The sequence below is a fragment of the Carcharhinus amblyrhynchos genome, chromosome 6 (genome assembly GCF_965287045.1).
Source record: "Carcharhinus amblyrhynchos chromosome 6, sCarAmb.v2.hapA, whole genome shotgun sequence".
NCBI classification, from domain to species: Eukaryota; Metazoa; Chordata; class Chondrichthyes; order Carcharhiniformes; family Carcharhinidae; genus Carcharhinus; species Carcharhinus amblyrhynchos.
Window position 1 is genome coordinate 58,215,732 of NC_137329.1, and position 26,819 is coordinate 58,242,550.

Below are 26,819 nucleotides of genomic sequence, written 5' to 3' on the forward strand. Positions count from 1 at the left end.
TCAGAGAATCTGTTTCTTAAAGATTACTATTTTGAATAGTTCTTTCAATTGTCGACAGGGTGATTCTGAAAGTGGCCCCTGCAAGAAAAATACATCTATTATAGAAAATTTCCAATTACCTGCTGTCATATAGTGCAGCTAGCATCCTTTTTCTATCTGGTGGATTATAGAGATTGTAACTTATTCCTAAACAAGTCTTTGTTTTGAAGGGGTGGCATTTTTTGAACAAAAAGTGGAGGAACGCTTGATTTTAACTGTGATGAATGATCTACTAGCAAAGTCACATGTTTCCAAGCTGGTCACTCCTACATTTTTGATATTGTTGATTGCATAAAGGAACCTTCTTTTCCTTACATGAGGAATTTTATTCCCAACAAACTGAAGACTAACTCATGCTTTTTTTGTATTGAACTAGACTTATAACAAGTGATGATTTATGTTAGCCATAAGTACCTACATGACTATTTATTGACAGACTATAATTCCCGTTACCTGTTTCAAACCAGGGCACCAGAAACTTGAAATGCGATTCAGAAAAACAGTAAATTAATTCCGGACTGTGTTGACTTAATTCTTGTAAACAATTTGATCTAGCTCATCACCTCATTGGAATCCAATACTCCTTTGTCTTTGTGACAGTAAATAAATGTTACTGTGAACATGATCATTTCTTCTGATAAGTCATTGCTGTGAGCTCAAAAAATGACATTCAAACCCTGTATCTTGCCAGTAATTTACATCATGTACCATTTCAGCGGAATCAAAGTGCAAGAAGGCTAGCCTAGGAAGACATTCCACTGAAAAATTCACTGGAAATCCAGGGACGTCCAGAAAGCCAGGGATTCTAAATAAGGAAGATATCGAAAGACTTGAAAATGCCAATTTGAACAAGAGTGGAAAACGAGGCCACAAGGATGGCGACAGCAGTCCAAGCCCTAAAAAAAAGAAGCTGGAACAGCTGTTTAAAAGTAGCCTTGACTCACCTGTTGATACCTCAAGAGAAAAACTTGGTTATCCCATTTCTGGTCGTGGCCCATATGAGCATGTATATTCTATGAAGCAAACTAGCAATCTTCATACAACTACCTCATCTCCTGTACCTCAAAAGCCTCAATTTGTAGGCCGCAGTGGACAGGAACATGAAATCAATAAACTGACCACAGCACAAGCCAAGTATCCATCACCAGTTGACAGTCATTTTCCTGCTCGACAAAGGCTCAAGCATCAAGAGGGTGATACATTCAACAGGCCAGGAACTTCCTCACAGCAAAGTGCATTATCTCTGTCCAGCACAAGAATTGAGGTAGACTCCAGGCCCCAACAAAGGGTTAATGAAAAACATTTAAATTCTGGATTCCTTCAAAACACTGAAGAAAGCAGCGGTGCTTTGCCACCAGAGAATTTAGGTGGATGGCATGGGACTGTTATTGAAGAAGATCTTCCAAAAAACCAGCCCTCATCGTACTGTCCAAATTGTGTAATACTGCAGGAGAAAATTCGACAGCTGCAGGAGGAACTAGATCGGTTGAAGTCTAACTTACCAGGTACGTCAACACATATCAAGTGTCCCAGAAGATTGAAGGTTCATATGCTTGCTTTTACACTTTACTGGTAATAAGTTTAATTTTTAAAGCTGTGGCTGGCACTCTAACCAGCCTATCAGCCTATCTATTGTTTTCACAGTAATTAGCTGTGTGGTGGGAAAGCTCACCCATAGGAATATTATACTCCTATTTATGGACAAATGCCTTACTGGTTGATCTAAGAAATAGCATTGTACTTGCATATCCATCGTTTTTACAAAGAGGGAGGAAGACCATTTAGACGTGTTGTCATGTGAAAGAGATGGGAAGGGAGAATAAGAGAGGACAGTAAAGGGATTCAAATGTAACTTAGAAACAAAGAGACAGTATCCTGTTTGTTGGCCTGCATAGGCTGTATTTTAAATCAATGCTTCTTTCATAGATCATCTTGTGGATAAAGATTTGATTTTAGGTTGGTAGGTAGCGGATATTCCCAAATCAGGCTAGAAGATGCCTTTTAAAGTAATCCTGTGAATAGAACCAAGCCTTTTTACTGTTAAGTATGATGTATGGTTTGTGTGCTTCTTAGAAAGAAAAGATAACAAAGACTGTAGATGACTTTGACTTGAATGTACATTATTTAATAGTTGTTTCCCCTGCAGTGTACAACTCCAAGTTCACTAATTTAATAAAAAGCAAGCATTCATGCCAATTTCTCAATCAGTCTAGATCCTTTCTGCCACTAGAGTTTCAGTCAACACTGCTTTTGCTTTTTTATTTTGAAAATACTTCTTGATTTAGTATTTTTACAAGTTAATTTTAGTCGCCAAAAGTAGCTCAAACAATCTGCTCAATGGAAGAGCAAGGGTTAGGATGAGTGACAACAATTTGGAAAATAAAAGCGAGTAGTAGGATTTTAGATTGTGGAATAAACACTCTTTGACTACTCTCAAGCTGTCAAGTAGATTTTTTTTTCCCAAGCTAAATTAAGAGGTAGTCTGGCCCTTGGTCAGTTAACTTTATCCTTTATTATCACTTATAATCAGACCACTGAATAAGAGAGAATAGAACAACATTTTAACTTTGCAAATTTGTCGTTTTGTTATCTACTGCGTTTGGAGGATGCACACCTTTTTTTTCTTTTCATTCCTTGTGTGTTGAACTTGGGCCGGCTTAGTAACCCTACAGAGCAGCAATTCCCTTTAAAATCCAGCCATATTTCAGTCTGTTCTTGTAAACCTAATCTAGACAATTCCTTTCCCTCTTACCCTTGACTGATCTTCATGACTCCCTTGTTCTCTGGGACTGAGTAATGAATAAGACAGCATTCTGCTGAATCTTAAAAAACATAAGTGTAGGTATGCTAACTTGTCTGTTGTTGCTTGTAAGTTGATAACCACATTTTGAACATTGCAAATGTAAGAAACCCAGAGCTAGGCACGTAGATGGTCATGACAGAAAAGGAAACTGTTAAGTTTAGAACGTTCACTTGCAGCTTTCAAAATAAACATTATATATCTCATGCAGCATGACTTCCTCAATAACATTTGTACCTTTCTAATGCAGAGTATTTTTTTTATTTAGTGAAGAAGATACTTATATTTTATGAATGCTATATTCACAAGCCCTCATGAAAGCTGTAATTGATTGCAGCTGGAGGTATTATGAAAAGGAGTATGCTTTTGTTTTATTTATAGTAGCTTCTCACCTTACTGGTTGGTTTTGAGTCCTTTGAGTTCATTGAGGAACTTAAATTAGTGCTTTAATCAAACTATCCAAATCATAAATAATCACCATTTCTTACTGTGAAAGTGGTGTTAAACAAAACCTAGCTGTGCACTATGAACATATATTTTGTGAAGTGAATCAGAAATATGGATTGTATCTAACATCAACCAATGTAGCATGCATCATGTTTGATGAGTCAGTTATGTATGAGCAATATGTTCTAAGTATGTTCTATCCTTAACACTTGTAGAATGTTTTTAGTTGCAAAACAATTGGATGATAATGACTTTTTGTATACCATTTCAGAAATGGTGACTTTACACAGAGCATTTGTTTGAAGCCATAAGGAACAATATACCAATTCTTTGAGAAGTAAGATAGGTTAAAAATGATTGGGGCATGATTTTCTTTGAAGAAGCAGGAAGGTTGGGTCGAGAAACATCCCAACCCAGCAGATCCATCTCCTTTAAAAAGGCTCTTACCCTTCAAATCCTTGTTCCAGGGAGGTGCGATCAAGATGGAGTCAGCCCCATTACCTCTGGAGGCACAATGGCACAGTGGTTAGCATTGCTGCCTCACATCGCCAGGGACCTGGGTTCAATTCCCAACTTGGATCACTGTCTCTGTGGAGTTTGCATGTTCTTCCCATGTCTGCGTGGGTTTCCTCCGGGTGCTCCAGTTTCCTCCCGTAGTCCAAAAATGTACGGGTTAGGTGAATTGGCCATGCTAAATTGTTCCTTAGTGTCAGGGGGTCTAACTAGAGTAAATGCGTTAGGATAAGGCCTGGGTGCAGTCTTGATGGGCCGAATGGCCTCCTTCTGCACTGTAGGATTTTGTGATTCTATAGAGGTAGGCCCGAGACTGCAACAGAGGTAGGCAGGTTGAAATGCCTACCTTCATTTTTTTGGGACATCAGCTCAGTTGTAATGATGAATTACAGGGCCTCAAATCCTCAGCCATCATCTCTTCCACCCCATCCCACATGCTCTCCTCCACCATTCCCACTTATATCCTCATGCTCCTCAGACTTCCTCCTTATCCCCTCATACACCCCATGCTCTTTAACATTCCTCATTTCCTTTCACGTATCCTCCACAGCCACTCATCCAGTTTCCATTATAGACAGGATGTCTTTGAAATGAACATTGTAAAAATGGAACCTCTGGCAATCTAATGGACCTGTCATTCAAATACATTTTGTACTGAACAAAACCTTTTCATAGAAGCCATTCAAAGAAATGTAAATCCCCTCAAGTGGTCACTCTTTTATAAAAACACTTATTGGCTTATCACATTAAAGACAGATAATTGTTTAATAACCCTTAAAACTGTAAATCAAAATGTAAACAGAGCCCCATGTGGCGATGTGTGATTCTGTAGCTTGAAACTCAGCCAAGCATGCACAATGGACTGCACTGTAATAACAAATTCTGGGAAATGTGAACAGTGGAGTCTACTGAAATGAAAAAAGAGATGGCCTTATGCCACACTTTAAGAAGGATGTGAAGCCATTGGACTGAGTGCAGCACGCTTTCATGAGGATTATTCCAGGTCTCTTTTCCTTGGAGGAAAAAACATTGATGAGAGAATTGGGAGAGGTATTCAAAATCATGAGGTGTCCAGACTGATTAGTTGGAAGAAACCGTTCACAATTAAGAGGAGATCAAGAATGAATGGGGACAAATTTAAAGTAATTGGCAAAAAATCAGCAAAAGTGATATGAGAATTTTTTTTCATGTAGTGAGTGGTCAATGTCTGCTATGTACTGCCTATGAATGTGGTGGAGGCAGATTCAATCAAAACATTCAGAAGGGAATTAGAATGCTATTTGAAGAGTGTGCAGAGTTTCAGGGAGAAGGTGGAAAAATGGTGCTTAGTGAATTGCCCATTCAGAGAGCCGGTACAGACTTAATGAACCAAATGGCCACCTTCTGTTCTGTAGCAATTCTATGATCTTGTGATATTTTCCTAAGCTACACAAGATATTCTGTCAATCAAAGCAGTTGAGGAGCACATGGTTGTTTTATTATTTTAAGTGAAAACTACTCAAAGATTTATTTTCAACTTAAAAGGGCTCTGGACATTTAAATCACTTCAGATTATTGCACTAGAGACCCCAACTACTGTTTTCTTCAGTTTTGAATGGGCAGTAGCACTTTTCCTTGTGGAAAAATACTCTAAAACATCTCACCATTTACACAGTGCTGATCAATTACCTGGTCAACTTAACATTCCAGACTGAGCCTTATAATGAACTGAATAAAAATACACCTAACTTACAATACAACATCTAATTATTGAAACTGAAAGAGCATATTGTTTTTAAACATCAAAGTTTGTCAATGAAATAATTCCAGGAGCAGGTGGCTGTGGTTTTACCTGGTTCCCCGTGGTTCACAATTCCTCTGGAGAGCTCTGAACTCAGTCTCCTGATAGAAAGGGCTAAACCACTAAAATTATGGGGGCATGGACGAGCGGGATGTTTGATCTTCAAACCACTACAATCGAACTAGCAAGGGCCAGGAGTGCTGCACATGGACTAACTGCCCATGTCCTTATTTTGGACCAGCAAACATTTAGGTGTTGATTTTCATATTTACTAATGAAGATATAATTGGCAGAAGATAGCTTTTTTGGATTAAAATAATTCAGTTGGACAACTGAAGTTTTGTTTCTGACCAGGTGGTTATTTTTTGCATCAAATAAACATTTTTAGAACCATGACCAAGTATAATTTCAGCGTGTAAGGCTGCTTTTTGTCAGTAGGTGGGGTTGTTGCATGCAGTGAATATTTCAGGCTAGTCAGTTCAGGGTAATGATTAATGGCTCTTCGCCCGCAGAGGGTGACATTTATTTTATGATGGCTAATAGTCTCAGATGTTAATTTCTAGCAGGACTTTAGACTTCACTTGTGTGAATGTGTCTCAGATACTAATGAAGTCCACTTTTAAAAAATTTCTTTTAGCTGTTGTTCCTTCTGCTACTTCTTTGTTCATGAATCTCAGCAGAAGAACAAAGAGGAAAACATAATTCTGAAATTCATGTAGATTGTTAAGATACCCTGTTCAAATCATTGAGCTTCTCGCCATGGAGCTATATAGTCAGTGGTTATCCACAGTTGAGCACCGTTTAATACTAACTGGGCTGGATCATTCAGGGAGAGCACAAGAATGGTTGATAGACACTTGTGTACTTGTACAGAGAAGAATGCTGAAATGAAGTGGCACTGAAGGAGCATTATTTGACAGAGTATGGAACAATTTGTTCTGCTTCTGACTGCTTAAGGGTGAGACTGACAATAAAAATCATTTAACCTACTACCCTGTGGACTTTCTATTTTACAGGAATATCTATGAGTGGCAAAAATAATGTTTTTCTCTGGAAAAACATGGCTATATCCAATGACATGAGCCTCACCTGTTTTAGTGTCACAACTTAAAATATTATAGTCCAATTCTATTTTGTGTGCCACACTATCAAGTAAAAGCCTAGTTACCTTACCTGATGGTATACTATGGATTTCATTTTTAAAGATGGAGAAGGCTGTAGCTCACATTTACCAGCTGATGGGTGTTCAGGTTGTTTATCAACTTCTGCCTCTATTGTTAGTTACTACACAGCTAATGAGAAAGGAAAGGACGTGATCAAGAAAACAAATTCAAATCAGTATGTATAGGAAAACTGCAGTAGTGGGAGATTCTGTAAGTAAAAAATGTAGTCTGAGTTACTGAAAAAGTTTAAAGTTGCTGAAAAAGTTTGAAGTTAGTATGAAAATCCCCTTGTTGCCACACTTCAACGCCTGTTCGGGTACACTGAGGGAGAATTTAGCTTGGCCAATGCATCTAACCAGCATGTCTTTGGGACTGTGGGAAGATTGATGTGGAGATGCTGGCATTGAACTGGGGTAAACACAGTAAGAGGTCTCACAGCACCAGGTTAAAGTCCAACCAGTTTATTTGATAGTAAGCCCACAAGCTTTTGGAAGGAAAGCTGAAGGAACAGTGTTTCCGAAAGCTTGTGGGCTTACTATCAAATAAACTGGTTGGACTTTAACCTGGTGTTGTGAGACTTCTTACAGTGGGAGGAAGCCAGAGCATATGGAGGAAACCGACGCAGATAAGGGGAGAACATGCAGACTCCACATGCCAGGAATCAAACCCATGTCTAATCACTGTGCCACTGTGCTGCCCAAAAGGGGAAATGAAGTGGTGTGGAGCATTCCGTAAGGGCTAGTTCCAGGCAGTGGAAAATTATATGTGAGACAAGGATTAACAACCAATGGATGAGTTGAAATTGAAATGGACAGTGTGGCAAGGGGTTGGTGAAAGTCCTGACCTGGAGATAGGGAAGTGAAACGTTACTCAGATGGAAGAGAGATGACCAGTATATCCGTTCAGTGCAGTGAGGGGTCTTTGTTTTTGCCTTCTGTATTTTTCATTTGGGTCTCTGTTTCTGGTTCAATGGAGGGGAATGTTTGACGAAAAATGTTTGCAGGGATTTTGTGGGGGGTGGGTAGATGGATCGGCTGAGGACAGTTCTTGTAGCGACTCAGATTTGCTTCTCGTATAAACATGATTTCCCAATACACAGTTTCTTTTTTTTTAAATCTAATGGGCTAATGGCTTACATTTAAACAAAGGAGGTAGGAGCAAAGGTAGACCATTCTGCCCCATGAACCCATTCCACCATTCAACTAGGTAATGACTACTCTGCCTCAATGTCACTATTCTCATATCCCTTGATATCCTTATTATCTAGAAATCTATCAGTATCTGTTTTAAATATATTCAATTATATTAGCCTCCTCAGCACTTTGGGTTCAAGAATTCCAAAGTGTCACCACCCTCTGACTAAAAAAATTCCGTTTTATCTTAACCCTAAATTATCTACCTCATTCTGATTCTCATGCCACTGACATATGATACCATGTTTCAGTCCTTTATTATCAATTGTGAGTTTTTAATGCTACCTATTTCAGCAAGTCCTCAAAATCCTGAGACATGTTGCAGTTTTAGAATTAACCTATTTTTTAAATGCCAGCAAAGACATTTTATGCAGTAGTATTGGTGCTTCTTGGTTCGCACGTAATATGAAAATGCTTACTTACATTTAATGCATTCTGACTGTTCATTTTTCTTTTAAAAATATTTTCTGAACTTCAATTTTGCCTCTCTTCTACATCAATTCTAATGAGAGGGTGCATAAACAATCAGCTCCCAAGAAATTGCCAATTCTTTCTGTAGTCAGTACAGCAAATTTCCATGCCAAGCTGCAGCTCTCCCTCCTTCTCCATTTTCATTCCAGGAGTTCCTTCATCCTCCGATCTATGCCACTGAACATGACTGTTGCACAATACTGCTCCTTGGTTGTGATTTTATATATTGAGGCAACAGAGTTTGAACTAAAAAATTGTTGAGAATGTGCTATAGATGACTAGTACAATATCCTTCCTGTTTTTTGAATTATGTTCAAAATCAGCCCAGATTGCTGGAAGAAAATCTGTCTGCTTATAAATTAGCTCAATAATTCTTGATTTAGTTTCTCATAGAAAAAAGTTCATCACATAAAGCTATCCACAGTTGAGCACCATTTAATACTGGGCTGGATCATTCAGGGAGAGCACAAGAATGGTTGATAGACACTTGCTGTGCACTTGTACAAAGAAGATTGCTGAAATGAAGTGGCAGTGAAGGAGCATTATTTGACAGAATACAGAACGATTTATTCTTGCTCCTGACTGATGATGTGCTTAAGGGTGAGACTGATTATAGAAAATGGAAAAAATATCCAATTTCTAAGCAGGAGTATTTTCATTTTAAAGGCACTCACAAGACCCTACAAAGGGGTAGGGAAACAGCAAACACAACAACAGAAGAGCAGTAATAAAATAAGGAAATGTGGAAATGCATAGTAAGTCTGTCAGCACCTGAAAAAATAAAAAATATGGTTAAAGATTTTGATGCAGGCCATATTAAACTGAAGGATATGTAAGACCCTTAATGGGCCTGAATAAACTAAACATGGGGGTCACACTGTGAGCATAAGGGGTTGTGAAGCAAGGTAATGAATTGGACAATTTAGTTCTGAAAGGCAAGGAAATAATTGAAAATTGATGAGTAATGTATGGAGATCATCTAAATAAGGCAATGAAAGGGAATAAAAGATTTAGAAATAGCAGGTAAATGAAGTGAAAAAACATGAAGGAAAAAGAAACAAATTACAAATACAGAAAGTTTGAAATTAAAAATAAATTGCGTTCAGAAGAGAGAAGGTAGACCAAATTTGCCATTGTTGGGTATCACGAGTTCCACTTGTGATTGTAGGTAGCATTTCATAACTCTTGGCCCAGGAAATTTTGGATGGCGGGGTTTCCCTTTTGCCATCTAAGGAGTTGGTTGCAAACACATCCTCACTCATAGCAACTACCTCACAGCCACTTCCATCCTTCATTCAGGAGGAAGTCTTGCCTCAGCGAGCTGCCTGCCCCCACAGAGGTGAGACAGTTTAAGTGGCGGGGGGATGCCATGGTAGTGATTGATGATAAAAGGACAGAGGCACCCTCACTGCCTTCCTGTGTGAGGCCTGAATAAGCTTAATTTTCAGGCTTTATCCAGCTGCCCCTCCTTCTGCCAGCTGAAAATTGGGCGGGAAATGTTGCTTAAGTGAATGATGGGGAAAATTTTACAGTCACATCCCCTATTTACAAACCTGCTGACAGAGAAATGTATAATTCTTCTCCTGATTGTTGTTTTCTGTAAAGTTCTTGTAAAGGAACTTGCTTATCTTCCAATTTCTAATTCTGACAGGGTCTCCACCCAAAGTGTTAACTTGTATTTTTCTTTACAGGTACTGACTGGAAATGCTTTGTATTTCCAACATTTTCTGCTTTCAATTCATTGTTTCATAATTTACATTTAAAAATTTTTAATTTGCTGTAAAATAATAATTGCATCAAACTTATACCATAAATGTCGACAAAGATTTTCAGTTTTTTCATTAAGAACGTCATCTAATTCATATAAAATAAGCTTGTATTAACATAGTGGTTTTTCATATCTTTTAGAATCATTTGGAAGTGTTTCACCTTGGATGGATTATATTGTGCATTTGCACATTTATATTGTAAATATGCCAGCTGTTTAGTTCACAGTACGGTCTCATGGACATCAATGTGACTGAAAATCCCTGCAGCCTCTTATCAGTCAAAACTAGCATTTGAAGTTAATACCAAAATCTGAATAAGTAAGCTAACAACAGGGTTTTGATGACTTGCTACTAAACTCCAAACAAAATTGGAATTCCAATATTCATAAGTTTTAATAAAGCCTGTACCAGATGTTGATACTGAAAGCATGTTATTAATTGGATGCAGTAGTGAATTGTAAATAGTTGTAATTTTTGATTTAATTATGAGAAATTTCAAAATCTAATCAAATTACTTCTTAAACATTCACTGACACATTGCACATTGGCATGGTTGGACCTTGTTTTTACCTGCATTTTGCATTGAAATATAGTTTTAATATCAGGTGGGTAATTTTATGGGGCGGAGGGAGAGCGAGGAAGCCATAGAGGTTATCTGGTAAAGAGCAACTATTTTGGATTAAATGTGTGATTGTAAAATATAACCACACTCTTTAACTGTTTCACAGTAGTTTTTCTGGCTGCCTTATGAACTAAATATTTGTATTGAGGAGTGAGAAAGAAAAAGACAGTGTGGTATTTTCTATAATTCCATAAACTGTAGAAATGCTATACTGAATTTACTTCTGTCAAGTTCATACTAAGCCATAAGGATAGGAAATTAAGAAATAATTAACCAAATTCTTCCAGTGGAGTAGAATGATTTAAATCCAAAATGAACATATTCTGAACTGTTGTGATATGAATTGATTAGATGAGTTAATGGCAGAACTATCAATGTTCTTTTCTTTAAGATGTTCTTCTTGAAAAGTAAAGGGATATGTCAATGAAGTAGCAACCTGATATATATAATCTGGAGGTCAGTGTGTGTTATGGGAGATCCCTGATGTTGCCCATTGGGTGGATGACATCACTTCTTTTATAGTTTTTATCAAAACTTTTCGCTGGTTTGGACCAAATTCAATCTTTAACCTCTCTCATGAAACTGCTGTGTATCTGCTTGCACCATATCTTTTTAAATTTTTTCCCCCTGTGTTGCTAAGTGGAATGCAGTAATTGAGCACAGCTATGCAGCAATGTGCTTATGAGCTGACAAGTTACACAATGTTTAAATGATCTGTTTATTTAAATCTAATGTTTTGTCTGCTACCGTATACTTGTCATTGATGCAAAGTATTTGACATAAATGTTTTAGGACTCTTCTTCTCTACAAAGAATAAAATGTACGTAATTGGTAGTCCATGTGTTTTCATACTAACAAAGCAATGCAGAATGCAATGGGGATGTCTAAACTAAAAGTAAAAGAATATTTGCTTTTTAATTTGGTTGAAGATATCTAAACATGTGATCCTTCGCAACAATACATCTGGCTATGAACAATTTTTATGATCTTATCAGATTTAATTAGATCAATTCTAAGTTCAGTTTCCAAAATAAACATGCAGAAAGAAAAGAAGACCCTTACTGCTCTCAATCCTTCATGTTATTTTGTGATGGGACTAATAAATGTCATTGATTCATCACTTCCTAATTATTACTAGCTAATAAATCGCTTGGAAAGTGAATAATATATTTCTGGTTTTGAAAATAGGTAAGATATTAATTTGAAAGCAACAGGCACATTTTTGCTTTAATGCTGTAAGCCGTAACGCAGGAAAGGGGTGCTGATAATTTAAAAAGAACCCTTTTCTAACATGATGTTTTGAACTTACTAATGCATTTGTGCAATGCTGCTGTTGAGTTTTGCGCACACCAAACAAAAAGAAAATAACAATCTGGAAGTGCTGTCATACAACAGCGGAATGAAGACTCTGACAGCTGTATTTCAGTTTCTGAGATCTTGCCGAAAGAGATGGAATGATGATGGCAACTGATGAAGGTAAGAAGTTTACATTTTTGCTCGACTTTTCTTATTTATTGAAAAATAGTGTTGATTTTGAAGAAAGATTATAATAATAAATTTGATATAATTGCAACCAAACGTTTCTAAGCGAAAGGTTATCTGTGGAAACCGAGACACATAGTTAGACAGATGGTACAACGGGAGACTGATGGCACATATAGTTTATTATATCTGTGGGATTGATATCAAAAATGTATAAAATAAATCCATATTCTGGATTGTGAAGAAAGTATATCATAAATGGCATATTAGACTACACCCTGCAGTTCCACATTGTCTTTTCGCAAAGAAATTGAACTGATTTTTGCACAATATGCTAGTAAATGCCATGTATATACTTTTTTTTAAATTTTGCTCTATGGAGTGAGGAAGGGTGATATTGTGAATTGAATAAAACTACACTAAGTTCATAGGAATCTATAGGACCAGAAAGGACTATTGTAATCCATCTGGCTGATAGCAAAATTAAAAAGAAAATGCCTCATCGAATTTGTCTCCTGCAACTCTTGCTACTTCTTTAGCCATGGAACTACCCACCTCCGCCTTGAATTTTCCATTGCTTCCAGTTCCCCTGACCAGAATAGTTTACATATTCGTCACCCTCTGTCTAAAGTAATAAAATCTAAACTGTTCATATTCTGCCTTCTGTGCTTGGCTTTTGTACTTATTGTTTGTGGTTATGCAAAGTAATTAAAAGGATTTCATTTATATGTGCCCCTTAAATCCTCAACAGGTTTAATAAGATTTCCCTTCTTTTCTCTGGTAGACTTTGTTGAGTATATCCTTATAGCTCTGGTGCTTAATTTTCTAATATCCTTTACTTGATCTTTGCACCCTCTTCAAAGCTGGGACAATCAGAATTTTACACAGTGCATAGAATTGGCTGTTCTATGTGGGCTTGCTATCATCCTCTTTAAGGGATTATATTAATATCTTTGCAGTTGAAACTTGTTACATTATGTTTCTCTTCCAATTAAATGTAGCTATTCTGTGGAACTACCATCTATCTGAATATATATATAGGCTATAGGGCATCACAGAACATGAAATGCTCAAAACTTTGTGGCATTGATACTTCTGTTAGGAAATTAATTTGAATCTGCAATTTCCTGCCAGATGAGTGTACATCAAAATTGTCCCTTTAGGGTAAAAACAGACTAAAGAGCAAGCATTGAGCTACAAGGAAGAAAAGCTAAAAGGCCATGTTCAGGGTCTTCTTTTAAAGTGCTTTTGTATGGTAGTGGTATTGCTGTACCAATTTTCTTTCTAGTGCACTTCACTGGATTATAGAATATTTCTTTCACTTTGTATTTTGTGACAGTACTAAGTAGTTTTTAGTCAAACAGAAAACAAATCAGCAGTATGGATATGAAGAGAAACATTTTTTGAAATATTCACTGAAGTACATATTTAATAATTAACATTAAATCATTTTTGAACAGTTTATGAATATGCACTCTATATTTTTGGAGAGATATTGGGATATTGTAGTGCCTAGAATTTTAAACCAAAATAAAATGACTGGCAACACTTGTGTTTTCCCACATGGTGAAATATAATTTCATTCAAGTGGGAAGGCCATTTAGATAGGTGAAATTGGAGGGCATTTCAACCAGCTCTTCCATAATATACCTCATAGCAGCTTGCATTGATAAAATTCTGCATGAAGTTAGCTCTCCATTTTTGTTGTAGGAATAGTGCAGGATCTTCAACAGATAAAATTCTTCAAAATGACAATTATAAGGGCTAGACTTTTCTGATATATTTTTCTTTATTTCCATTTAAGGGTACACTTGTCAGGCAATTTAATTAGTTCCACAAAGAAACTAAATACAATCAAGTTGTTGTATTTCATAAAATGTGCAATGAGGAGGTATGCATTTCCTAGAAAGCTAGAAATTAATATGTCATTAATTTCCTCCATTCCCTTGACGCTTCAAATTTCTACCTCCTTTTGGATGGCAGTGGTGCTGCACCACAGGACCCAGTGAAAATAGACAAGCCATTTGAGCTCAGTTTGATGTTGTACCACCTGATGAAGCTGAGCAAGTAAATGGCAGCAGCAAATGGCATAGGAACTGTAGCACAGAACCACCCTTTTTATTCCAGCTCAGAACCACCTCAGCTACCTGACCAAACAGAACTTGTGCAAGTAGTGTACTCCTACCATGATTCAGACAGTGTTTTATGTTACTTTAGTTTTACTTGGTTTAATTTTCATGAGTCCTTAGTTGCTGACAACATTAAAGAGATAATAAGCTAGTTTCATTAGATATATTTTTTGCAAGTCCTTTTCTGTGGTTCCTATGTTTCACAACAATGACATTTTTGTCATCTGTTTGTGTTTAAGTAAATAATTTTCACCTTAAACAAAATCAATAAATTTGCATTTGAATGGAGAATTAAAAGAAATTGTGCCAAAAGAAGAGTGCTAAATCTGTCTTTGCCTTGTAAGAATAAAGACTTTCCATGCTTTAAGTATCAAATCTCCCTAACCAGTATTCTGCCCCATTACAGGGTATAATAATTTATGAGAAGTTACCAAGTGCTTTCAGTAGCAATGAATTGCTAATGTAAGTTAGCTGTTTTTAAACTGTGAAAGAAAATGTTTCACAGAGTCATTCCTTCCCAGCCACATCACAAAAGTAAGAAACTAGCACATCATTTCAACATTTTGAAATACAATGTTCGCACCTTACTTTTAAATTGTAATTTTACATGAAATGTTGCCATAAAATCGCTAACTAGAGTTGCAGTGTTCCTTGACAGTTAATCAATCATATAACCTATTTTAATATTGTTGGAGTTTCAGATTATAATTCTGAAATAATGAAGTTTAATGTTATTTTAATAATTAAGTTAAACAGTCGTAAGGGTTATACTTTTTTGATCGCTTTAAGCACAGTCTTGTCAGGCAATGATATTAGTTTTACATATAAGTTGAGTTCAATCAAGTTGTTACATATTTAAAGTCCTGAACTATTGCTAATTATATAATTTCATACTGATAGCATGAATTTCTTGATGGTGTATTGTTAGGTAATATAGAACCATAGAAAAATTACAACACAGAAAGAGACCATTCAGCCTATCCTATCTGTGCCGGCTAGAGAAGAAAAAGAAAACTGGTTGCCCATGCTAACCCCCTTCCAGCACCTGGTTACAACAGTTTGGGTATTAATGCAGGTACCTTTTAGATGAGTTAGGGTTTCTGCATTCACCACCAAACCAGATAGTGAATTCTAAATACTCAGTACTTTCTGGATTAAGCTTTTCATCATGTCCCCTCTAATCCTTCTACCAATCACCTTAAATCTGTGGCCCCTGATAATTTACCTCTACTCGGGGAATCAGGTCTTTCCCATCTACTCTATCTAGGTCCCTCATAATCTTGTATACCTCAATTAAGTCATCATTCAGTCTCCTCTATTCCAAGAAGAATTACCCTAGCCAATTCAATTTTTTCTCATCATTGCAGTTTTCAAGCCCTAGCAATATTCTTGTAAATCTCCTCTGTGCTTTCTCCAGAGCATGTAATGTGACAACCAGAATATTGTAAAATTCCAGCTGTGGCCTAACCAATATTTTGTGTAGTTCCAGCATTACATCCTTGCTTTTGTATTCAGTCCAATAAAGGAAAGCATTCAACATGCTTTCTTCACCACATTATGCACCTGTTCTGCCATTTAAAGGACCTGTATGCTCCGAGGTTTCTCACTTACTCCACTCTCAATATCTCCCCATTTATTGTATATTCCCTTGCTTTGTTTGCCCCTGTTAATGCACACTTCTCTGGATTGAATTACATTTGCCTTTCCTGCCCACCCAATCAAACCATTGCTGCGATTCTGGAGTCGACAGTTATGATCTTCACAATCAATCCATAGCCAATTTTTGTGTCATGTGCAAATTTCCTAATCATGCCATGCACATTTATCATAATATGTACACAGCAAGGGATCCATACAGGAACACCACTGGTAACGACTTAATTTTGAATTCAAATCGCCACATTCCCCGATATCCCATGGGGTTTTACTTTTCAGAACAATCTGCCACGTGGGACCTTGTGAAATGCTTTATTTTAAAATGCAAGCAGACAAAATCCACTGTGCCACCCTCATAAATTCTCCTTGTTACTTGCTCAAAAAATTTATTAAATTAGTAAGACGCAACCTTCCCTTAACAAAGACGTGTTGACTATCCCTGATTAATTTGTTTCTTTCTAAGTAACGTGTCATCCTGCCTCTCAGAATTAATTTTAATAATCTGCCCACCGTCTTGGTCAAACTGACTGGCCTGTAATTATTTGGCCTATACCTCGCACCCTTTTTAAATAACACTAAATAACATGTACAACATTCGCAGACCTTCAATCTTGCCTGTATCTAGTGAGGATTGGAAAATAATTCTTAGAACTTTTGCAATCTCTTCCTTTTCTTCATTTAACAGCATGCAATACAATCCATCTGGCCCTGGGGATTCACCCATCAAAGATGACAGTTCCTCTGATATTTCCCCCCTCATTATGCTTATTGTAACTCTTATTTCACAATCCTCCTCTTTAACTGGAATGTCTGCATCATTCTTCTCAGTGAAGACCAAGACTGCTAGTCTTTAAGAAACTTGCCCATATCTTCTGTATCCACACATAAGTTACCTTGTAAATCCCTGATAGGCCTTATCCTTTCCTTAGCTATCCTCTTTCTCTTGATGTACTAGAAAAACATCTTTGGGTTCACCTTGATTTTACCTGACAATTTATTTTCGTGTCATCTCTGGGTTCTTAATTTCCTTTTTATACTTTCCCTCAGTATTTTCTATACTTTGGACTTTATATAGTATTATAACAGTGCTCTAGTACTGTAGAAGGAGCAGCGCTGAAACTGAAATGAACCTGTTGGACTTTAACCTGATGTTAATCTGACTTTAACCTGCTTCTTACTGTGCTCACCCGAGTCCAATGCCAGTATCTCCTCTTTATTTCTTTCAAGTAGCTGTATCCAATCCACTTTCGCCAGCATGCTTCTCAGCTCTGTAAAATTTGTTTGACCCAGTTTGGAACTTTTACTTTTGTTTTATTTTTGACCTTTTCCATGATGATAAATCAGTCAGCACAGCGGTTAGCCTTGTTGCCTCACAGCGCCGGGGACCCGGGTTCAATGCCAACCTTGGGTAATTATCTGTGTGTAGTTTGCACATTCTCCCCGTGTCTGCATGGGTTTCCTCTGGGTTTCCTCCCACACTCCAAAGATATGTGGGTTAGGTTGATTGGCCATGCTAAGTTGACCCTTAGTGGGGTTACGCGGAAAGGGATTGTTGTCAGTGAAGGCTCAATGGATTGAAAGAATTCTTTCTGAACTATAGGATTTTATGATTCTAACTGTACTTTGGCCATTATCTCCAAAGTGATCCCACGTTGCTACTTCATCAGCTTGCATCCATATCTCATAGTATATTCCAAATATTGCACCTTGATTTTTCTGCTGTCAATATTTATAATTGCACCTTCTTTCCTGTCATTAGTAATAGTTTCTCACCAGGGTAAAATTTTTCTCATACCTTAATCCTTACTTTTAAAGCATTTTGTAAGTTTTTCTATGAAGCCCATCGATCTTTAATGGTCCTTTTAAACAAACTCTTGTACATTTTAGTACTGCAGCTTATTTGCCATCATTGTGCTCTAGGTTTCAATGCTTGGTTGTTTCAGTCTTCCGTCAAGAGGTACATTGATCACAGAGGCATTAATTAAAGCCTTTTTGTTTCTGTGGAACCACATTGGTCCATTTCAAACTGGAAGGTTACTGGAATATTTAGTTCAAGAGGATCATGTAGAATATTACCAAAGTGCAAGAAAAAAGCTCACATCCACTGGATTTCACTGCTACATAATCTGGAAGACTCTGGAGCAGAAATTCAATTCACAGCCACCAATTTTTCCATTGTAGGATTAACAAAAACCTCCACATCTTGTGGTAAATGAAAGGCCAGTGACCAGATGTTGGTAGTTTGAAATTGCAATTGTAAATAACCAGGTGAAGAGACTTCTCAGGGCTGATACAGAAGAAAAGGGTTAGAAAGAGATCAATGGACGTGGCTAGTGAGAGGGAAAAGGAAGAGATTGAAGACCCTGGCTGGATTTTTGTCTGTGAGTCAGATGTACAGAGTTGAGAGAATTCATGGCTCCATGATCCCAGAGATGGCTGCCTGAATGTCACATTTCAATCCGGAGGTGAGGGCTATATTAGAAGTTAGGGCAGGCAATTCTGGAAGTAGTGTGGAGGATGCTGGGTGCAGAGGCGGATTAGGTGGGATGGCCTCTCTCAGGGCTTTGGTACTTTGGTCCTATGTCCAAAATTTAAAAAAAGAATAAACCATGAAACATCCCTTCAGCCCTCACCCCCTCACCCTACCAACATGCTCCCCCTATTAAGTCACATCACCATATGCTTTGTACCACCACCATAACCATTCATACCCTCCATGCCAATCTATGCCCTGTACCCACTCCCAAGGTCCTTTGTAGCCCTATGCCAACATAGTGCCAACCCATGCCCTTACACCTACCTTGCTAAGTCACCCAATACCCATCTTGGGCGGACCTCAGGATCAATGCAGAGATTAGGTAAAATAAAGATTAAGTATTTGTTGCAATCTTTACTAAATTGAAAAAAATGCTCTTTTGTAAAAACCCATTTACAGCCTTTACATTTCTTCAACTACTTAAAGCCTTATAGCAACAAGCGTTAATTCAAGTTCACATCCCTTACAACAACAAGCACTAAAATTCATAGTCCCACTTTAAAAAGTCTCTCACCACATGTAGCTGCCAATCAAATTGAAATGATTGGCACCATATTATGGTAATAGATTGTTGTGAAATCAGTCATGCGGAACTAAAATGTCCCTTGGGACATTTTGTCAAAGGGATTTAATGGACAGGACTTTTAAATGCATTGATAATTTTTACAGGTGCTTATGATGGTTTCTGTAGACACTTTGACAGATCTGCTTGACAGTTGCTTTTGATAATTTTGACGGTTAATTTTGACAAGTTAGTATTTTTTTTCATGGAATGTGGGCATCATTGGTTTGGCCAACATTTAAGAGTCAACCACATTGCTGGGGTCTGGTGTCAAACGCAGGTCAGACCAGGTAAGGATGATAGATTCCTTCCCTAAAGGATATTAGTGAACCAGATAGTTTTTACAACTGACAATGGTTTCATGGTCATCATTATATGCGGATAAATGTGTTGTCGTCCATTTTGGCAGAACCAACGGGATGAACGAGTACACTATTAAGGGCAGAAGTCTGAGTAGTGTTGAGGAGCAGAAGGATCTTGGGGTCCGGGTCCACAGGACTCTTAAATCGGCCTCGCAGGTGGAGGAGGTGGTCAAGAAGGCGTATGGTGTACTGGCCTTCATTAATCGAGGGATTGAGTTTAGGAGTCGGGAGGTAATGCTGGAACTTTATAAGACCCTTGTCAGGCCTCATTTGGCGTATTGTGCGCAGTTCTGGTTGCCTCACTATAGGAAAGATGTAGAAGCTATTGAAAGGGTGCAGAGGAGATTTACAAGGATGTTGCCTGGACTGGGAGGCATGCCTTATGAAGTTAGGTTGAGGGAGCTGGGACTCTTTTCCCTGGAGAGACGAAGGTTGAGAGGCGACCTGATAGAAGTTTACAAAATGTTGAGAGGAATAGATAGGGTGGACTCTGAGAGGCTATTTCCCCGGTTTGAAATGGTCGCTACGAGAGGACACAGATTTAAGGTGCGGGGAGGGAGGTTCAGAAGTGATGTTAGGGGTAAGTTTTTCACTCAGAGGGTGGTGAGTGAATGGAATCGGCTGCCGTCAGTGGTGGTGGAGGCGAACTCGCTGGGGTCTTTTAAAAGACTTCTGGATGAGTATATGGGGTTTAATGAGATTGAGGGTTATAGATAGGTCTGTAGGTTGGTAGGTGATGTGGTCGGCGCAACTTGTGGGCCGAAGGGCCTGTTTGTGCCGTAGTGTTCTATGTTCTATGTTCTATTATACTTTTTTAATTCCTCATTTTTATTGAATTCAAATTTCACCATCTGCTATGGTGGGATTCAAACTGGGGTTCCTAGTGCATTATCCTGAGTCTCTAGATTGCCAGCCCAGTAACAATACAACTAACCACTTCCTCCCCTTGACAGTTAATGAATTTATGCACATCTTATGCACATTAAGGATTACTTGTAAAAATTCTGAAGAGCATCTGACCTCTCCAAAAGTGCCCCAGGACCATATCCGGCGGTATACTTTACCTCTCTTGGCTATCCAAAGAAATGCTGTGCACTTCTGGGGATAGAAAAATTTGACTTCAGTGGAGACAGCTGATGGAATCGTTGCCTGCCTCTCAGACAGGTGCCTTATTTGTTGGGGCCACAGATGTCTCATGCGAAAGAAGACAACCTATCATGGTTCAGTGATATAAATGCAAGGTTAGCAGGTGGGAATAAGTTGGGTAGAGTTCATAATAAAACAAATTGGTTGTCTATTGAAGAAATTAGTTTGATTTATTTAATAGCTCTAACTTATGCTATGATGTACTTCACTCACTTACATGTGTGACTAAGTTAATTTAAACTTAAAGAAGTTGAATTTTCTTGGAGTTTCTCCTACTCCCCAACCATAACTTTGTTTGATGTTCAGTGGAAATCCTGCTTATGTGTGTAAATGAAGTACTGAACTTACATTGAGGGACAAAATGGGCAGAACTCTGATGATATGCACTGCCATTGGAGCAGTCTGAGGCTGATAACCTGAAGATGGAGGTGTGAGTCCATCATCAGTCATCATAAACTGTTGATCTCCTTATTGATCTATTCAATTCCTTTCAAAATAATAATTTTTTTGAGAACAAAACAAGGAGATACTGGATATCTTTCAGAAACAATAGAACATCAGATCCCAGATATAAGTCCCTTGATTATTTATCCCCTTGATAATAAACAAAAGCAAGGTGAGCGGTTATCATTGAACTTAGTTCAAAAGGTGCATGCCTTTATTATTCTTGGAAAAGAATAATAAAAAAGTCTTTCCACTTCACACCTTCACTGCCATACAGTACAGTTGACTCTCTGGGGAGAGCAAGTCAACTTACAGCCCCCCTTTCTTCCACATCTGAATTGTGGTGGATGCCATATTGACTCAAAGTGTTCACCTGCCTGAAATAAGCATTACACTCTTTAAATATGCAAATTGGAGTCTCAAATATGAATAGGCAAAGTTTGCAATGCACATGTTTTGTCCAGTTGTACTGAGCAGCCCAACAAGCAATCCTTGCAAGGACCATTGGAATCTTCCTCAAAAAAAAAGTCCTTTTTTTAGGACTCCTCCTGGACCCATAATAAAACAGCAGAAAGTTGCTGGCGTATTTGAAGATAGTTTTGAGCTCGCCTCTTCCCCTGCCCCACTTCACCCCTGAAACTGCTGGCCAGTTCTGCAAATTTGATTCAGACCTCACGATGGCATGGGCTGTTACAGTGGTAATGGTAATTTCTTTGACTTGCGAAAGTTCTGCGTACAAGGCAATCTTGGCCTCTGCCACTACTTCTAATACTACTTCTAATACACATAATCCACCATTTTGTGATTCGGTAAGTTATCATATGGGTGGGCTACAATGTTATCAAAGTTAGTCTTTGTATTTCAAATACATTTTCTGTGGTTTATTGGAGATATTCTTCAAGATAGTCTGAGCGTACTTCTGATTTTAAAAAGTGCTGCTCCTTTCTCAGCCAAAAAAGAATATTTTAATTCAGGGAGTCAAAGCAGAAAGTTAGAGTTGAAGCCACAGTCAAATCAGCAATTGTAAATGGCACAGCAGGCTCAATGAGTTGAATGGCCTACTCGTGATCTTAATTCATATGTTCATATATAATTGAGGAAAATCTCTAGTTCTCCCATTTCTTCATAGTCTGAATGGGAAACATGATTTTCTATATATAATTCTCCCACACCATTCACTCAAGGGTGCAAGCATTTTCAACAACAGTGTTATAGAGCAGATGTATATGGTGGCTTTAGTGTATTAAAATGTTTGAAGGTACTTTACAAGAGTGTTACAAAACAAAATTTGACACTGAACTATATAAAACGATACTGAGACAGATGGTTAAAAACTTGCACCAAGATATAGGTTTTAATTAGAATCTTAAGCAAAGAATGAGAAGTAGGGGGTTGGACAGGTTTAGGGAGCGATTCCAGAGCTTGAAGCCTAGGCTTCCAAAGACATAGCCACTGATGGTGGAGCAATTAAATCAGGGATGCCCAAGAGCCCAGAATTAAATGAGCACAGATATCTTGGAGGTTTTTGGGATTTGAGAAGATTACAAAATTAGAGAGGGACAAGGTCACGGTGAGATGAGAATTTTAAGATAGAGGTTGTGCTTGGTAGGGATACAGGATAACATTTTGTATGTAGGGGAAGTTGACTAACAGTGCAAGAACTCTCATTGAACCTGGTCTGCACAGGAACAGGCTTCATTAAATTGCAGCTCTTTCAGGACTCCCTTAGATGATTTAACAAAGTTCTCTACTTGAGCCAATTGAGATTCTCAGGAAGAAAGATTCTTCCTTGGTTGTGAGAAAGTTCCATTGCAGCTGGAGTAGGATTTCTCATTATTAGAAAGTGATTCCACGGGTGAAATTTAATGCCCTTCCCTGACGTGAGTTTGTTGGCAGGGATGCATTTAACTGAGCAGGTGGGTGACAGGTTGGAATCCCGCCACCTTCCTGTTTTGACCCTAATTAAGTACATGGTGAGAAAGCTTGTGGACAGCCTTCACACCCCACTGCCAATTGCACATTTAAAAGCCTCATCGCCCCACCATTGCTTTTCACCCTAGTGGGAAGTTAGAAAGGCAAATCCTTCTGGATTTGTTTGTGGGTTTCCAGGGGCAGGGGAGGGCGAGGTTTCCCTCATTCAGAGGCACTCAGTGGCTGATTGAGGGACCTGGCATCAGAAAGGCAGTATCCCTGCTGAGAGCCACCTCTTTCTCTTGTGCCAATCGTCTTCCCTCACTGTGTGAACCCCCATTTCACATCACTCATCTGTGGCTTGGACCCCTTGTTGATGCCAGACCTCTCATGATGCATTGCTGGCAGCTACCACCATTCCCCCAACAGCACTGCCCGTAATGACAGCTGCTGGGCTTTGATGAGCCAGCAGCTCTCTGATCCTAGGGAAGACATGCCATGGCATGCAGGCCTTCCCAAAAGGAGGCAATGCAGGGCTCTTGTCAGATCCCTGTCATCTCTATTAAACATTGCCCCATATATTTTTATGTGGAATGGATTACCCTACAACCATATGCCTTGAATGCTTTATCCTCTTCAAAGAATTCAAGCACATTCTTACTTATGGATTATATGCCTGGTTGTGGCATTGCGAATGACCAAGTTTTGAACTTTTGAACTTTCTTCCCAAAGAAGTGGAAGCAGCTGATCATAACCCATCCAATATTTTGTGTGTGGCATGATGGCACTGTGGTTAGCACAGTGGCTAGCACCAGGGATTGGGGTTCAATTCCCAGCCTCGGGTGACTGTGTGGAGTCAGCATGTTCTCCCCATGTCTGCTTAGCTTTCCTCCAGGTGCTCTGGTTCCCTTCCACAGTCCAGAGATGTGCAGGTTAGGTGGATTGGCCATGCTAAATTGTCCCTTCGTGTCAAGGAGTTAGCAAGATAAATACGAGGAGTTACAGGGATAGGGCCTGGGTGGGATTGTTGTTGATGCAGAAAATGGTCAAATGACCATTTTATGCACTGTAGAGATTCTATGATTGTTAATAACAGCAAGAATATCTAATCTTGTAGATAAGTCCTACTGACTCATTTTTTGTACTGCAAATTTTAAATAAACCTCCTTTGACCAGGACATGCTTCTTCTTGGCATGATATGGGTGGGCTACAATGTTATGAAAGTTAGTCTTTGTATTTCAAATAAATTTTCTGTGGTTTATTCAAATAAATTTTCTGTAGTACCGATGAGGGAGCGAGCTATCTTAGATCTGGTGTTATGTGACGAGGCAGGTAGAATTAGGGACCTTGTTGTGAGGGATCCTCTTGGGAAGAGCGATCATTGTATGGTTGAGTTTTTGATACAGATGGAGGATGAGAAAGTAGGGTCCCGGACCTGTGTCCTCTGTTTGAACAGAGGGGAGTACGATAGGATGAGAGAGGAACTGGCAAATGTAGATTGGGGGCGCAGATTGGTCGGTAGGACTGCTGAGGAACAGTGGAGGATCTTTAAGGAGATCTTTTTCGGTGCTCAGCAGAAATTTATTCCGATGGTAAAGAAGGATTGTAGGAGAAGGGATAATCAACCGTGGTTATTGAAGGAATTAAAGGATAGTATTAAATTAAAAACTGATGCGTTTAGAGTGGCTAAAAGTAGTGGGCGAGTAGAAGATTGGGAGAGGTTTAAAAATCAACAAAGATTGACGAAGAAGATGATAAAGAAAGGAAGGATAGACTATGAAGCTAAACTAGCACTAAATATAAAAAAGGATAGTAAGAGTTTTTATAAATATATAAAGAGGAGGAGGCTGGCTAGGGTGAATGTTGGACCCTTAGAGGATGAGAGGGGGGATTTAGTGGTGGGGGATGAGGAAATGGCTGAGGCCTTAAATAAGTTTTTTGCCTCGGTCTTCACGGAGGAGGATGCGAATAGTTTGTTGGGTATTAAAGATAGAAGGTTGGTAGGAGTTGAGGGCCTGAATGCGATCACTGTCACTAGAGAGGTAGTGCTTGATCGACTAGCGGGACTGATGATGGACAAGTCCCCAGGACCGGATGGAATGCATCCCAGGGTTCTGAAGGAAATGGCAGAGGTGATAGTAGATGCCTTAGTGATTATTTTCCAAACTTCACTGGATTCCGGGGAAGTGCCGGAAGATTGGGAAACAGCTAGTGTTACGCTGCTGTTTAAAAAGGGTAGCAGGCAAAAGGCAGGGAATTATAGGCCGGTTAGTTTAACGTCTGTTGTTGGAAAAATGCTTGAATCCATCATCAAAGAAGAAATAGCGAGGCACCTCGAGAAGAATTGTTTGATAGAGCAGACGCAGCACGGATTCGTTAAGGGGAAGTCGTGTCTGACAAATTTATTGGAATTCTATGAGGATGTGACTAGTGCGGTAGACAGAGGGGAACCGGTGGATGTGGTGTTTCTCAATTTTCAGAAGGCGTTTGATGAGGTTCCGCACAAGGTGTTGCTTCAGAAGGTTAGGGGGCATGGAGTTGGCGGTAAGGTGTTAGCGTGGATAGAGGATTGGTTGTCTAATAGGAGGCAGAGAGTTGGTATCAATGGGTGCTATTCTGATTGGTGGTTGGTGACTAGTGGAGTGCCCCAGGGATTGGTGCTGGTGCCTCAGCTATTTACCATTTATATAGATGATCTGGAGGAGGGGGGCTGAGTGTAGGGTGTCGAAATTTGCTGATGACACGAAGATAAGTGGAAAAGCAAATTTTGCGGTGGGTGTGGAAAGTCTGCAGAGGGATCTAGATAGGCTAAGCGAGTGGTTGAGGATCTGGCAGATGGAGCACAATGTTAGCAAGTGTGAGGTTATCCACTTTGGCAGGAATAATAGTAGGAGGGATTACTATTTAAAGGGCGAAAAGCTGCAGCATGCTACAGCGCAGAGGGACCTGGGGGTCCTTGTGCATGAGTCACAAAAACCCAGCCTGCAGGTGCAGCAGGTGATCAGGAAGGCAAGTGGGATGCTGGCCTTTATAGGGAGGGGGATTGAATATAAAAGGAGGTCTTGCTGCAGCTGTACGGGGCACTGGTGAGGCTGCAGCTGTGTGCAGTTTTGGTCGCCGCACTTGCGCAAAGATATTTTGGCCTTGGAGGGAGTGCAGAGGAGGTTCACTAGGCTGATACTGGAGATGAGGGGGTTGGACTATGAAGAGAGGCTGAATAGACTGGGTTTGTACTTGTTGGAGTTTAGAAGGATGAGGGGGGATCTTATAGAGACGTATAAGTTAATGAAGGGGATGGATAGGGTGGAGGTAGAGAGATTCTTCCTGCTCAGAAAGGACAGCAGGACTAGAGGCCACAGCCCCAAGATAAGGGGGGGGCAGTTTAGAACGGAGTTGAGGAGGAGCTTCTTCACTCAAAAGGTGGTGAATCTCTGGAATTCTCTGCCCGTTGATGTGGTGGAGGCTACCTCGCTAAATATATTTAAGACACGGGTAGATAGGTTTTTGGTAGGCAAGGGAATTAAGGGTTATGGGGAGAAAGCGGGAAAGTGGAACTGAGCCACTTCAGATCAGCCATGATCTTATTGAATGGCGGGGCAGGCTCGAAGGGCTAGATGGCCTACTCCTGCTCCTATTTCTTACGTTCTTGCCAGTGGTGTGACCTTCTGATGACATGCACTTAAATATGAAAATAGCTATCTTTGCTTTCCAAATAAGGTTGTAAAATTATTTCACTGGTTGACATCCCTTTAGATGGCTCATTTTACCTTTATCAAAAGAAAAATAAACACTA

General features: G+C 39.1%; 1 protein-coding gene across 2 annotated transcripts in view; it reads left to right on the plus strand.

Annotated features, from left to right (window-relative positions):
- Positions 1–26,819, plus strand: part of prdm11 (PR domain containing 11) — a 165,551-nt gene that overhangs the window by 88,149 nt on the left and 50,583 nt on the right. For both annotated transcript variants that reach the window (XM_080190513.1, XM_080190514.1), the window contains one exon: positions 756–1,544. In XM_080190513.1, the coding sequence (XP_080046639.1) occupies positions 756–1,544 (789 nt within the window). The remainder of the gene's footprint in view (positions 1–755; positions 1,545–26,819) is intronic.